General features: G+C 42.9%; 2 protein-coding genes across 4 annotated transcripts in view; one reads left to right on the top strand and one right to left on the bottom strand.

Annotated features, from left to right (window-relative positions):
- Positions 1–13,246, top strand: part of CTNNB1 (catenin beta 1) — a 41,400-nt gene extending 28,154 nt beyond the window's left edge. The window contains exons 2-16 of one of the 3 annotated variants that reach the window (XM_032459156.1): positions 609–669; positions 1,111–1,338; positions 1,544–1,797; positions 1,932–2,170; positions 2,259–2,460; positions 3,576–3,720; positions 6,187–6,290; positions 6,370–6,708; positions 6,982–7,140; positions 8,514–8,633; positions 9,241–9,391; positions 9,482–9,603; positions 10,658–10,718; positions 11,952–12,172; positions 12,638–13,246. In XM_032459156.1, the coding sequence (XP_032315047.1) occupies positions 657–669; positions 1,111–1,338; positions 1,544–1,797; positions 1,932–2,170; positions 2,259–2,460; positions 3,576–3,720; positions 6,187–6,290; positions 6,370–6,708; positions 6,982–7,140; positions 8,514–8,633; positions 9,241–9,391; positions 9,482–9,603; positions 10,658–10,718; positions 11,952–12,160 (2,346 nt within the window). In that variant the 5' untranslated portion in view covers positions 609–656 and the 3' untranslated portion in view covers positions 12,161–12,172; positions 12,638–13,246. Of the gene's footprint in view, positions 1–608; positions 670–1,110; positions 1,339–1,543; positions 1,798–1,931; positions 2,171–2,258; positions 2,461–3,575; positions 3,721–6,186; positions 6,291–6,369; positions 6,709–6,981; positions 7,141–8,513; positions 8,634–9,240; positions 9,392–9,481; positions 9,604–10,657; positions 10,719–11,951 lie in introns of all 3 variants that reach the window. The other 2 variants (XM_032459155.1, XM_032459153.1) reach the window with 2 other exon arrangements.
- ULK4 (unc-51 like kinase 4) overlaps positions 12,799–13,870 on the bottom strand; it is a 442,995-nt gene continuing 441,923 nt past the window's right edge. The window contains 1 exon segment of the mRNA XM_032459157.1: positions 12,799–13,792. The gene's annotated coding sequence lies outside the window, so the exon portion shown is untranslated.

Below are 13,870 nucleotides of genomic sequence, written 5' to 3'. Positions count from 1 at the left end.
TAATTTCCATTACAAACTTTGATTTGAAAATAATTTTACTTACTAATAAAAAATCTGAAACCTACTCTTTTGATCCAGTCACCACAGTCTGCTTTATGAAGGTATTTTAGATGGCACTGCATTATATCAGAAAATAAAACAAGAACAGTTGACCCCCCTTTAATGAAAATTTGGTGTTTTTAAAATCCCATTGGACCTCTGTTGTCCAAAGATCTATAAATTTTTCAATGAAAGAATTTAAAAAGGGAGAGGACTTTTGGAACTCAAGAAGTTGATTTTGAATAGTTGTTTCTCCTTCCTGGCTTTCATTACTTGAGTGTTTATGCTTTCTTTGTCATCTTCAATAATTACGCCTTTTGACATCCTGTATATCTACTGAAAAGAGGTGCTTGTTAAAGAGAAGTTTTCACATAGAAGTTCAGCAGCAATAGAGCTGTGGTTGAGGTGTCTGGAGACCATGAGGTCTGTGTTTCACTATATCATATGGTAAAAGGATTTGGGGCTTTTTGTGGATGTAGTCCAGGACATTTGACAGGTATCCTTGTGACTTATGAGTATTAAAATCAAGCTATTTTAAAATCCTAATGACTTCTGATTGACTCTTTTAGGGTCTCTGAAGTATACCATACATCAGTTTTGAAAATCCTGCGTGGACAATGGCTACCCAAGGTTTGTATCATAAGTCTTTTGTTACTGAATTGGGGCTCTGCTTCGTTGCCATTAACCCAGTCTGTCTCAGATTCCCCTGCTTTCCTCTCTCCCTGCTTACTTGTCAGGCTACCCTTTGCTCCATTTTCTGCTCACTTCTCCTAATGGCTTGGTGAAATAGCAAACAAGCCACCAGCAGGAATCTAGTCTGGATGACTGCTTCTGAAGCCTGGATGCAGTACCATTCTTCCACTGATTCAGTGAGTAACTGTTAGGTGGTCCCTTAAGAGTGTAGAGTTTTCATCACTGAGCTGACCTGGCCATCATTTCTATTATTCTCGGCTGTCTTTCAAATTGACTTTATTTCTAAAAATATTTCAGTGGGTCATATCAAACATTTTTATTTTCAGATTAAGATATCGTTTCCCTCATAGTAATACTAATGCTGTTTGCTTTTTATAGCTGATTTGATGGAGCTGGACATGGCCATGGAGCCAGACAGAAAAGCAGCTGTTAGTCACTGGCAGCAGCAGTCTTACCTGGACTCTGGAATCCATTCTGGTGCCACTACCACAGCTCCTTCTCTAAGTGGTAAAGGCAATCCTGAGGAAGAGGATGTGGATACCACCCAAGTCCTGTATGAGTGGGAGCAGGGATTTTCCCAGTCCTTCACTCAAGAACAAGTAGCTGGTAAGAATATTACTGCCTTACTGAAAGTCAGAATGCAGTGTTGAGAATTAAATAGTTATTGTTATAAAGTTAGTGGATAATGGCTTAAATAAAATGGTGGGTAAGGAAAAGGGAGTGATTGCAACGTCACCTCTACCATTTAGGATAGCAAGTACTCGGGTGAATGCTGAGCTGTGGACAGTGAGTGTTGAATTTGCCTTTCCAGATATTGACGGACAGTATGCAATGACTCGAGCTCAGAGGGTACGGGCGGCTATGTTCCCTGAGACGTTAGATGAGGGCATGCAGATCCCATCTACGCAGTTTGATGCCGCTCATCCCACTAACGTCCAGCGTCTGGCTGAGCCATCACAGATGCTGAAGCATGCAGTTGTAAATCTGATTAACTATCAAGATGATGCAGAACTTGCCACACGTGCAATCCCTGAATTGACAAAACTGCTAAATGATGAAGACCAGGTAAGTAGTGACGTGGCTAGCTTTTTAATCTGCTTTGAAGGAAATTCTCAAGCAAGTAGTCTCAGGATGTCTACAGAATGTCAGTATTTGAAAACTGAAAACTCATGATGTCTCTTAATTCATCTGCAATATAGGTGGTGGTGAATAAGGCTGCAGTTATGGTCCATCAGCTTTCTAAAAAGGAAGCTTCCAGACATGCCATCATGCGTTCTCCTCAGATGGTGTCTGCTATTGTACGCACCATGCAGAACACAAATGATGTGGAAACGGCTCGCTGTACGGCTGGGACCTTGCACAATCTCTCCCACCACCGTGAGGGCTTGCTGGCCATCTTTAAGTCTGGGGGCATTCCTGCCCTGGTGAAGATGCTTGGGTAAGAAAACATGGTCAGAATACTCAAAGCTCAGAAGGAGAAGAATGCAATCACAGCATTTCTGATAAGACTTTTTTCTTCTTCCCAGTTCACCAGTGGATTCTGTATTGTTTTATGCCATTACAACTCTCCACAACCTTTTGCTGCATCAGGAAGGAGCTAAAATGGCAGTGCGTTTAGCTGGCGGGCTGCAGAAAATGGTTGCCTTGCTCAACAAAACGAATGTTAAATTCTTGGCTATTACAACAGACTGCCTTCAGATTTTAGCTTACGGCAATCAAGAAAGCAAGGTAAAAGAATTGTTCTGAATGTGATTGTCATGGAGCATTGGAGACTCAGTGTCATGTCCTTCTATGGATTTTTGCACATTCATCGTGTGCCTCACCGTTTGTATCCTAGAAAAGTTGGGCAAGTCTGTTTCTTTAAACATTTGAGTTGTCGGTATATAATGTACTGTGCTAGGTGTTAGGGACAGAGCAAGCAGGCTTCTCTTAGAGCTTTCATTCTTGGGTGGGAGAGAGACACTGAAATAGTAACCTAGTTACTATTTGATTTGTTACGAGGAAGTAAAGGGTCTTGAGAGCACATAAGTGAACTGACCCTGTTTTGAGGGTCCAAGGAGATTTCTTGACGAAAGTGATAGTTGAGTTCAGCTCTCAACGAGGAGAAGGGATTGATTAGGTGAAGGTTAGGGAGAGGAAATGGCACCTTTGAAAGTCCTGTTGAGGGAGGAGCAGGGTGAGTTTTGGAAATTCAGGAAATACGAACAGTAAGGAAGAAGAAAGGTTTTAAGTGAGTCTATTGAGGGACGCACTAGGCAGGTCCTGCAGGACTTAGTAGAACCTGTTAAAAGAACAATGGGAAACAAATAATTTTTGGCAGAGTCATGAAGTTATGAGATTTGTTTTTAGGAAATCAAGGTAGAGTTGGGAGGTTGGGGTATGCAGGGAAATAAAGGGCAAGATTATTTCATGGTATCTCTTTTTGAGGTGGATATGATTAGGAGAAGTAAAGAGTCAAATCATTAGGCATTTTTAAGGCCCATTCTGGTTCAGATTTTCACACAACAAATCAGCTTTGATGTGACTTCTGTATCAGGGCATTACTGTTTCATACTAACCTGGTCTCCCCCTCCCCACCGGTCAGTGTGGGGAGAAGAAAATTGGGCCAGACTTGATGTATTTTGGGGAAGACTAGAAGCATGAATTGGAGGGAAATCCCGTTGTAGAAGGAGGAGGGTAAACAGGACCCCAGTATGGGGGGTCTAGGTAGTGAGGACCAGGAATACATTTAAGTCATTGGCAAGCTGGCTGAAATTCTGGTAATAATAAAAGAGGTTGGTAATAATGGCTTTTCTCAGGCATTTGATCAAGATTCCGTGACTAACAATAATACACCTTTCTAGCTGATCATTCTGGCTAGTGGTGGACCTCAAGCTTTAGTGAATATAATGAGGACCTACACTTACGAGAAACTCCTGTGGACCACAAGCAGGGTACTGAAGGTGCTGTCTGTCTGCTCTAGTAACAAGCCGGCTATTGTAGAGGCTGGTAAGTATATTTGCCTGTTCTGAGTTCTGCAACGCGTCGTGCGGTTCTGATTAGATTGCCTCTGTTACGAACAGGGTGACAGAACCAGAACCAACCTGAACAGGCTGAAAGTAGATGGTCCTGTTTGCAGCCAGTGTCACATGCAGACAAAGTATACTGGGCTTGACACCTGCTTTGGTGCTGTTCAGGCCTATTTTAGGCGGAGTTACTACCCATTAAAGATGATAGTTAATACTTGGCTTCAAACAGCTATTCCTGAAATGCCTGGAATGCTTGCCAAAAAATACAGAATTTGAGACTTACTTTATCAGAATCCCCGGAGTGTTGAAGCGACAAGAAGGTCAGTAGGTAGCTGGAAATGTGTATAGGATTGGAGGCCTAGGACTGTTCATTTTAATAAGTCCCCCAGGTTATTCTGATGCTCATTTGTTTATTCTGAAAATATTCAGCCCCTGTGTTTGAAGAACTGTAATAAGCACATGGTGTACATTGGGTAACAGTAGGTATGGTCCCTGTATTTATTCTTACAATCTGGTGAGGGTGACAAAAATAGGCAAAAAGATGGCGTGGTAACAAATTGGAGTGAATGTTACGAAGAAATGAACAGCAAATAGTGATACAGAATTAATGGGGAGGAGACCCATCCCAGAGAAGGGGATGTTAAATAAAACTGCAGAATGAGAAGGCATCTGTCTATCATCTGCATGAGCAGTAGGGATTAGGTACCTTCCGGACAGAGAAAAGCAGCGTCACGGGCTGTGTACTGAAGGCGGGAAGGGAATGGTTGAGTTCTAGGTGAAGAGAAAGCCTGTGTACCTGGAAACCTAGTGGGTAATGGGATGAGCAGTCAGGATGAGGCTGAGGAGCTGCAGCCAGGTGGGGCTGTATTGTGCAGGACTTCACAGGTCCCTGTGAGGCGTTCATGCTTTATCCTAGCTTTGGAACCATAGGTGTAGAATGCTTAGGGCAATTTGGAATGCTAGGTGGGATCCAGAGTCTAAAGCGTTCCTTAAGGTTATGCTAAAGCATTTGGTCTTGGTCTTACAGCTAATAAGATGCCGTTGATGGTTGTTGAGCAGTGGCATAGCACCACAGTGAGGTCTGGGATATTAATGCTAGCATTGTATGACCGAAGGCAAGCAGACCAGGCCACTGAGATGTGTTGATAGGCTTCTAGGAATGAAATTGTGTGATACTAAAAATACACAGCAAAGGGTAAATGTTATTTAAGAAGCTGACATACTCAAAGTGACTAAAAGGTCAGTAGGTAGCTGGAAGTGTATGCTACTGGAATGCAGGGGAAGACTGGGCCGGGGTAGAGGTTTGGGAGTTGCCCTCTTGGTGTCTGCAGGGAAGAGGTAGGAGTGCCTTAAAGCCATCTGTCACGGGACTTTTACTCTGGACGCGCTGAATCAGAACATGTGTGTCTTTAAGTGTACAGGCTATTCTGAGGGGCATCTGGGATTAAGATCCGTTTTCTTAGAGTTACAAGTTAGTGTACAGGGAGGGGATGGAATCTGCAAGGGAGAGAAGGTAGAGGGGAATTTAGCCATTTAGAAAGCACTGGGCAGGTCACTCAGTTAGCAGCTGGAGCTACTCTGAGGAAGGAACCAGATGGGGGGTGATCTTGTCTTGTACAGGAGGCAGGCTAGACGATGGTTGTGATACGTGCTGTGAAGGAAAAGTACAAGGTGCAGTGAGAATTACAGCAGGTAGATCTAATCTGAGGAAATAAAGCAGGCCTGAAAAGATCAACAAGGAGACAGGGGAAGTGTACCGCAGTGCATTTGGAAGTGATTTCAGTAGGAGAGATGAGATTAAGCCCGTACGTGGGGAACTGAACTTGCTTTTAGACTCCTCTGCCAGGGTAAATGTACTTCCTTATGGTCCTAAATGATGGAAGGTTGTCAGCCTTTGGGGCACATCTTGTGGAGTCAGTGCCTTTTATGCAGTCCCTGGCAGTAAGTGTTCCAGTGCCTTCTTTTTGGATTGTTCTCACCTTGTGAGTTTATATAGTTCCTTCAGGTCTTTGCTTAGATGTCACCTTCACAGTGAGGTGACCTTATCTCCCTAGTTAAAAATTGTAGCGCCCCCCCCATCTTATTTTCTTTGTAACACTGTATATTATATGGTTTTAGTTTACAGATGGCATTTTTGTTTGTCTGCCTCCAACTATGCCATGTGCTCTGTAAACGTAGGAATTTTAGACCTTTGCTCACTGATATAGGTTCAACTCAATAGGGCCTTGTATTAAATATTCTTGAAATGACAGAAGTTATCACTAGTGGAGGTGAACAAGAAAGAAAGGGAAATTGAGCAGCATTCTAGAAAATGAAAGGAAGTAAAGGTGGAAGGGATAAGCTTTGGCAATGAAGAGGGACACCCTCTGAGACTAGAGAAGACACTGGTGCTAGTGGGAGCTGTGAGCTGATAGCCATCGCCTTAGCTGTTTTTTAATCCTTTTAGGTGGAATGCAGGCTTTAGGACTTCACCTGACGGATCCAAGTCAGCGTCTTGTTCAGAACTGTCTTTGGACTCTTAGGAATCTTTCAGATGCTGCAACTAAACAGGTGAATTCTGAGGAAACTGGTGAGTTAGTGATAAGAGTCAAGCTGAATGTGTACTGAGCATCTGTTTTCATCTCCATAGGAAGGGATGGAAGGTCTTCTTGGGACCCTTGTTCAGCTTCTGGGCTCAGATGATATAAACGTGGTCACCTGTGCAGCTGGAATTCTTTCTAATCTCACTTGCAATAATTATAAGAACAAGATGATGGTGTGCCAAGTGGGTGGTATAGAGGCTCTTGTGCGTACTGTCCTTCGTGCTGGTGACAGGGAGGACATCACTGAGCCTGCCATCTGTGCTCTTCGTCATCTGACCAGCCGACACCAGGAAGCTGAGATGGCCCAGAATGCTGTTCGCCTTCACTATGGACTACCAGTCGTGGTGAAACTCCTCCACCCGCCATCCCACTGGCCTCTGATCAAGGTAAACTGTCAGTCAAAATAGAAAACTGCAGAATTGAAAATGAACTGCCTCTAGCTACTATCAGATGGCTGTCTAGGCCTGAGGGATTGCTAAATGGGAATTGTATTCTTCAGTAAACGAGAAGTATGGCTGGGGTGGGGGTGGGGTCTGAAGCGTCTGTGTAGTGGGTTCTACTTCCAAGTGATAGTGGTAGATCTAGTGCGGTGGGAATTTTAGGCTAAGAAAATGATTTTGAGTTGTGTCCAGTTCTTCACTCTTCCTCCTGATCTGCAGGCTACCGTTGGATTGATTCGCAATCTTGCCCTTTGCCCAGCAAATCACGCACCTTTGCGTGAGCAGGGTGCCATTCCACGACTAGTCCAGTTGCTGGTGCGTGCACATCAGGATACCCAGCGTCGTACATCTATGGGTGGAACACAGCAGCAGTTTGTGGTAAGTGAATCTCAGCAGTGACATCTGGCTATTTAAGAGGAATGTGTAAATCCAGAGGATCCTGACCAGCTTCAGTCATTGGCTCCCTCCGTCCTCCTTCCTGCCTGAAGGGCTGCTTGCTAATGGCTGGAAAAACTGGCATGTCTCTGTGGCTGCAGACAAGATAAGGAGTAACACGGCCCCTAGTGATGTTGCCTGTGACCGGTACTGATCAGTCTTACAGAGGGAGTGGGGTGTGATTTACTGCTGTGGTCTTGTTTAATCCAGTTTCACCTCCTTAGGAAGTAGCAGGGCCTTAGTTTGAATCCAGGCCTGTCTGATTTCAGAGCCAGCATGAGTTCTATCTGTAAATGTGTAACACACCCTTTACTATCCCTTCCAAGAGTGGTTCAGCTATTTTCATGGGCTTTTAAGAATACCAACAGATTACAAGCCTAAAACTTTGATGTCAAATTTGCAGTTTTAAAACAAACTAGCTTTGTTACAAGTATCTAAAGACACTTCTGATTCCTCAGAATGCATTTTAAGAATCAGACCTTCAAGGAGTCTCTCTTATTTAATCAAGTTACTTTACCAAGATCTTTTACCAGAACAGATCTTGAGACTCATTGCTAGTTGTGATACGTATGTGCTTATGAGGCCGTTTTGGCTCTTTCCATTTATTACTTTTGGTTTTGGCCTGTCTCCATGAGGTGGCCTAATAGACGGCAAAGGGCACCTTTTTAAATTTCTTCTCTAGGAAGAAAGGAGTTTTTGTGTCCTTATAAAAATTAAGTTGAATAGAAAAGCTTCTAAAAGTAGCAGAATTATAACCTTGTGTAAAAACTCAGAATCAGGGAAAGCAGATTGTACTTAAATTTTGAAAAGCAACTTCCTTCTCCCATACAGGCTGTGAGTTGAATAGTCTTGGAGGAGGTGAGTGGTTTTCTACTGGCAGCTCAGTAGAATTTTAGCAGTTGGTGATAAAACTTTGCTAAGTTTTCACCAAATACACACAGATGTACAGTGATGGAGCATCTGAGAGAAAACACTGGTGTAGTCTGCATGTTCCTTTTCCATCTTTCTGTATTATATATCCCTTTTACCCAGGGTGCATGGTGCCCTGACTGTAAGGAAGGCATCTTTGGGACCCTGTGCTGTGCACAATACTGTGCATCGGGGAGGGGTGCTGCCCAGAGCCCCCCCTTCAGAAAGTGACATTCAGCTTCATGGAGTCCCCCTTCATTCCTAAACTAATTGCAAATTCTGGGGAACTGTGGGTTTATAATGTGAATAACTGGTCTAGTAGTTGCTGGTCAGAACAGAAAGCCTTTCAAATATATAAACGTTAGAGAGGAAAGTACCGTATTTATTAACCTTGTCTCTCTCGGTAGGAGGGGGTCCGCATGGAAGAAATAGTGGAAGGTTGTACTGGAGCCCTTCACATCCTAGCTCGGGATGTTCACAACCGAATTGTTATCAGAGGACTAAATACCATTCCACTGTTTGTGCAGGTATGTTTGTGTTAAAGGAGGCATTCTAGTTTTTATGTTGATAAAATTTCAGGATTTCAAAGGTAAGCAAAATTTCAGGAAATTAGGGACCAAAACAGGGGCACCAACATTTTTCATCTCCTATCACCATTTATGAAATGGCAGTACTGCCCCCACTCCCTGTCAGAGTGTGAGAAATAGAATCTTAGTGTGTTAATGTCCTTTTTTTAATTGAATACATTTACTTTTCTGAAAATTCCCTTCGTTTTTCACAGGCAGGAGGTGGGGAGATAATGGGGACTGGAACCTCAAGAAGGGGGAGGAGACGGTCACCACTTCTGGGGCTGCTTAGTTTTGAAAGGACAAAAGCTGCCAGGGCACAGACTGCCCCAGCCACCTCTGGGTTTTCCAAATTTCAGCTTGAATAAAACGCTGAAGAAAGGGTTTGTGTGGGTACAAGTGCTCCACAGCATCGAATACCCTAGAACATAGACTTAGAGTGTATGATTTAATACAAGCAGTACAAGTGCCACTTACACTCTGCATTGGGAATGTTGGCACCACCGTGGGAGGCCTGACATGTTGTAACTTTAGATGTAGTTAGGTTTCGTGCGTGCTCTCTTCGTAGCTGCTGTATTCGCCCATTGAGAATATCCAAAGAGTAGCTGCAGGGGTCCTGTGTGAGCTCGCTCAGGACAAGGAGGCTGCAGAAGCCATCGAGGCCGAGGGAGCCACCGCACCGCTGACGGAGCTACTTCACTCCCGGAACGAGGGCGTGGGTAAGTGAGGAAAGGAGCCAGAGCCTTTAGCTGCTGGTGACGGTGAAGCCTCAGCTTTTCCTCAAGGACCTTTTCTCCATCCTCTCCCAGCAACGTACGCAGCTGCTGTTTTGTTCCGGATGTCAGAGGACAAGCCACAGGATTATAAGAAACGGCTTTCGGTTGAATTGACCAGTTCTCTCTTCAGAACGGAGCCCATGGCTTGGAACGAGGTAGGCAGCGTGAGCACGTTTCTTAGTTGTTTGCTAGAGTAGGTAAGGCAGTTCGTGGTTGCCTCTCAAAAAAAAACACTTAGTACGCATTCATTTGCATTGACTGTGTCCTTGGCTTGAATATTCCTTCATTCTTCACGCTATCTCAGTGACTCTCTGCGGGAAAAATACAGCTTTAAACAGCCTGTTCAGAACAAACAAGTTATGCTGTTTTAACATTAGAATTTGTAAGGGAGATAGAGGAAAAAGGTACCAGATTGAAGAACATTTTTCAAAAGGATGTTGGGAGAGAGGCAGTCTATTAAATACTGTTAGTTGGAGGTCAATTTAATAATACTGTTTTTAAAAACACTCAATTTTTCACCTACTTTTCTACTGGAATTTGTTAATTTGTTCAGTATTTGTTTCTAGTAGTTGTTCATTGAAACAGTAGAACTACCCTGAAAGTGTCTTCAGTTATGGTATATAGTCATTAAGTGAATTACATCCTCTATATTGTCAGGTGGAAAAAAAAATCTGACTGCCTAACAGTGAGTTCTATGTGAGTTGGCTTTTTAATATAGGCAGTCTTCACGTGTCCAAACTTGAGCTGTGAACTTCTTCACCCCCCTGGGTCTCCAGACCTGTTCCTCTCAGTTAATGGCAACTCTGTTCTTTTAGCTGCTCAGGCTCTGAAAATCTTTTCATATGTAACACATTCTGTCAACAAAAAACGTTGGAGGTAGATACTGCCTGTTTTGTTTTCTGTTATCTCTCTAGAATCTAGACCAGTGCCTGGCACCTAGTAAGTACTTAATATGTATTTGCTGAAAAAATAAATTAGTATTTTTAATATGTGCAGTGAGAAAACATGTTTCTATAGGTTAATCTTTGAAGGGTAGAGTATGAAGTATTTGTTTTGTTTACTTCTGTATTTTCTAAGTAATTCTGTAATGTTCCTTCGTACAGTACTTTTGTAATCTAAAACTTTTTTTTTTTTTTCAAAATGCTAGAGAGGGACACTTTAAGTTGAGAATTTTCATTTCACCTCCTTGCCTTGTACCTGTTTATCTAGACTGCTGATCTTGGACTTGATATTGGTGCCCAGGGAGAACCCCTTGGATATCGCCAGGATGGTATGTGTCTCCTATTATTTCCTGATTAACTCCCGATCAAGGTAAAGGTCCAAAGCTTTATCAGAAGAGCTGGTTTGCTCCTCTGGGAAACCAGTGTTGGCAGGAAAGTAGTGGCAGCAGTTAAAGGCAGTTCTGAAATTAGTGGAGCACAGGGAATCCTGAGCCACACTGAGCGAGCAACAGGATCACACCAGCAACTACGAGTCACTACTGCCAGGCCTCTGCAGTGCAGGATGGGAACCAGTCACCTGGCTTTTTATTCATTTTCTTGGTCAGAGAACCCATAATACCTGTGTCTACAACCCACCGGAAAGCGAGAGTATGGGGAACTTCTGTCACTAGGTGCAGATCTGAAATGTGGGTATTTACGTAGTATTCTGAAAAGCTAATTTGACTCTGGGTAATGGAGATGGAGCATATTAGGGGTACACGACTACTAATGTCACTATTCAACTTAAACCAAACTACTGAAGGTCATAAGCTTCTTACCTTGACAGGTACATAAATGCCAGCCCTTAAGATAAAACATAAAAAGGTTTCATTGGAAATTGGTACATTTTCTCAGTCCTTTTGTGGGTATCCCCTGGACTTTTCAACAAACATTACATTTGCTCGACCTCCTTGTTACCGCCTTTTCCTGCCACGACTCAGCCACGCTTACACACAGTAGACTGCGGCTGCTGCTCCTCAGGAACCCGTGTCTCTGCCTGGTAGACGCCAGACGTCCAGGACGAGAACTGGCCGGTTTGCCTTTGGTGGAAGCAGGCTTTGTGTAGCCTCGTGTGCGGCCTGGCTCGGGGTAGTTATTTAGCTGAAGAAGCTAGAAGTTGAAGAGGTTAGAAAGCAGTGCTTACTGCCATTGGGTACCCTTCTTACTTTTTTTTTTTTTTAATATTTTTATTGAAATGTAGTCAGTTTACAGTGTTGTGTCAATTTCTGGTGTACAGCACAGTACTTCAGTCGTACAGGAAATACATGTATTTGTTTTCATATTCTTTTTCACCACAAGTTACAAGATACTGAATACAGTTCCCTGTGCTATACAGAAGAAACTTATTACCTGTTTTATATATAGTAGTTAGTATCTAAAAATCTTGAATTCCCAGTTTATCCCTTCCCACCCTCCTCCCTGGTAACCATGTTTGTTTTCTATGTCTTAGGTACCCTTACCTCAGTGTTCATTTTGTCTGTCTGCTCTCTCACCCATTTTGTCGCTACCCCCGACTCTTGTAGATCCCAGCTATCGTTCTTTTCACTCTGGTGGATACGGACAGGATGCCTTGGGTATGGACCCCATGATGGAGCACGAGATGGGAGGCCACCACCCTGGTGCTGACTATCCAGTTGATGGGCTGCCGGATCTGGGGCATGCCCAGGACCTCATGGACGGGCTGCCTCCGGGTGACAGCAATCAGCTGGCCTGGTTTGATACTGACCTGTAACTCATCCTTTAGGTAAGAAGTTTAAAAAGCCAGTTTGGGTAAAATACTTTTACTCTGCCTACAGAACTTCAGAAAGACTTGGGTTGGTAGGGTGGGAGTGCTTTAGGCCTACTTGTAAATCTGCCACAAAAACAGATACATACTTTGAAAGGAGATGTCTTGGAACATTTGAATGTTCTCAGATTTCTGGTTGTTATGTGGTCATGTGTGGAAGTTATTAACTTTAATGTTTTTTGCCACAGCTTTTGCAACTTAATACTCAAATGAGTAACATTTGCTGTTTTAAACATTAATAGCAGCCTTTCTCTCTTTATACAGCTGTATTGTCTGAACTTGCATTGTGATTGGCCTGTAGAGTTGCTGAGAGGGCTCGAGGGGTGGGCTGGTATCTCAGAAAGTGCCTGACACACTAACCAAGCTGAGTTTCCTATGGGAACAATTGAAGTAAACTTTTTGTTCTGGTCCTTTTTGGTCGAGGAGTAACAATACAAATGGATTTTGGGAGTGACTCAAGAAGTGAAGAATGCACAAGAATGGATCACAAGATGGAATTTATCAAACTCTAGCCTTGCTTGTTAAAATTTTTTTTTTAATATCTGTAATGGTACTGACTTTGCTTGCTTTAAAGTAGCTCTTTCTTTTTTTTTTTTTTTGCAGTAACTGTTAGTTTTTTAAGTCTCTTGTAGTGTTAAGTTATAGTGAATACTGCTACAGCAATTTCTAATTTTTAAGAATTGAGTAATGGTGTAGAACACTAATTCATAATCACTCTAATTGTAATCTGAATAAAGTGTAACATTGTGTAGCCTTTTTGTATAAAATAGACAAATAGAAATGGTCCAATTAGTTTCCTTTTTAATATGCTTAAAATAAGCAGGTGGATCTATTTCATGTTTTTGATCAAAAACTCTATTTGGGATATGTATGGGTAGGGTAACTCAATATCAGAGGTGTTATTTGGAACCTTGTTTTGGACAGTTTACCAGTTGCCTTTTATCCCAAAGTTGCTGTAACCTGCTGTGATACAATGCTTCAAGAGAAAATGCGGTTATAAAAATGGTTCAGAATTAAACTTTTAATTCATTCGACTGTGTCACCTTTTTTCCCCGTCACTAGGTTGCTTGTGAGGGTGCTAAGTTATATAACTCAACTTCATCCTGAGGAAAACACACAATGAAATAATTTAAGTTGTAATGATGGAAAGAGTCTTACTGTTAGTAGATGAGACTGTCTGCCAAGCTTCTGTAGCATTTGGCCTTGGGTGAAACTGCACCAGAAGTGTTTTAGCGTCGAACACGGTCCTGAGCCTGGTGTAAGAGGAGAGTGTCCACCATCTCCAACCAAGGGACGCTGGGCTTAGTTAGAGCCTGTGGCCAAGTCACCTTCAGCCTGGCTGCAGTCATGTGTATAATCTTGCCCAGAAGCTGCCTCAGTTCCAAGGCATCTAGTTCTTGGGCTACTTTAGAACAAAACTGAATGCCAGATAGGTATACCCCCTGCCCTCAACTCTATCACATGGTTTCATTCCATTAAGGTAATAATGGAGAATTAAGTACCTGGATTTGGACTTCGAGCGCCTTCACAGACGTGTGACTCATTTGGAGCGGGGAATTCCTTCAACTCCGCTTTGAACTGATAATTAAGATGGTTTAAGTGTCGATGTTTATCTGAACTAGAATGGGCCAGGTGATCCTGTCATCCTGGTGGTAG

Source organism: Camelus ferus, chromosome 17 (assembly GCF_009834535.1).
Source record: "Camelus ferus isolate YT-003-E chromosome 17, BCGSAC_Cfer_1.0, whole genome shotgun sequence".
NCBI classification, from domain to species: domain Eukaryota; kingdom Metazoa; phylum Chordata; class Mammalia; order Artiodactyla; family Camelidae; genus Camelus; species Camelus ferus.
The sequence above is the reverse complement of the archived record's forward strand: the minus strand, read 5'-3'. Positions and strand labels throughout refer to the sequence as shown.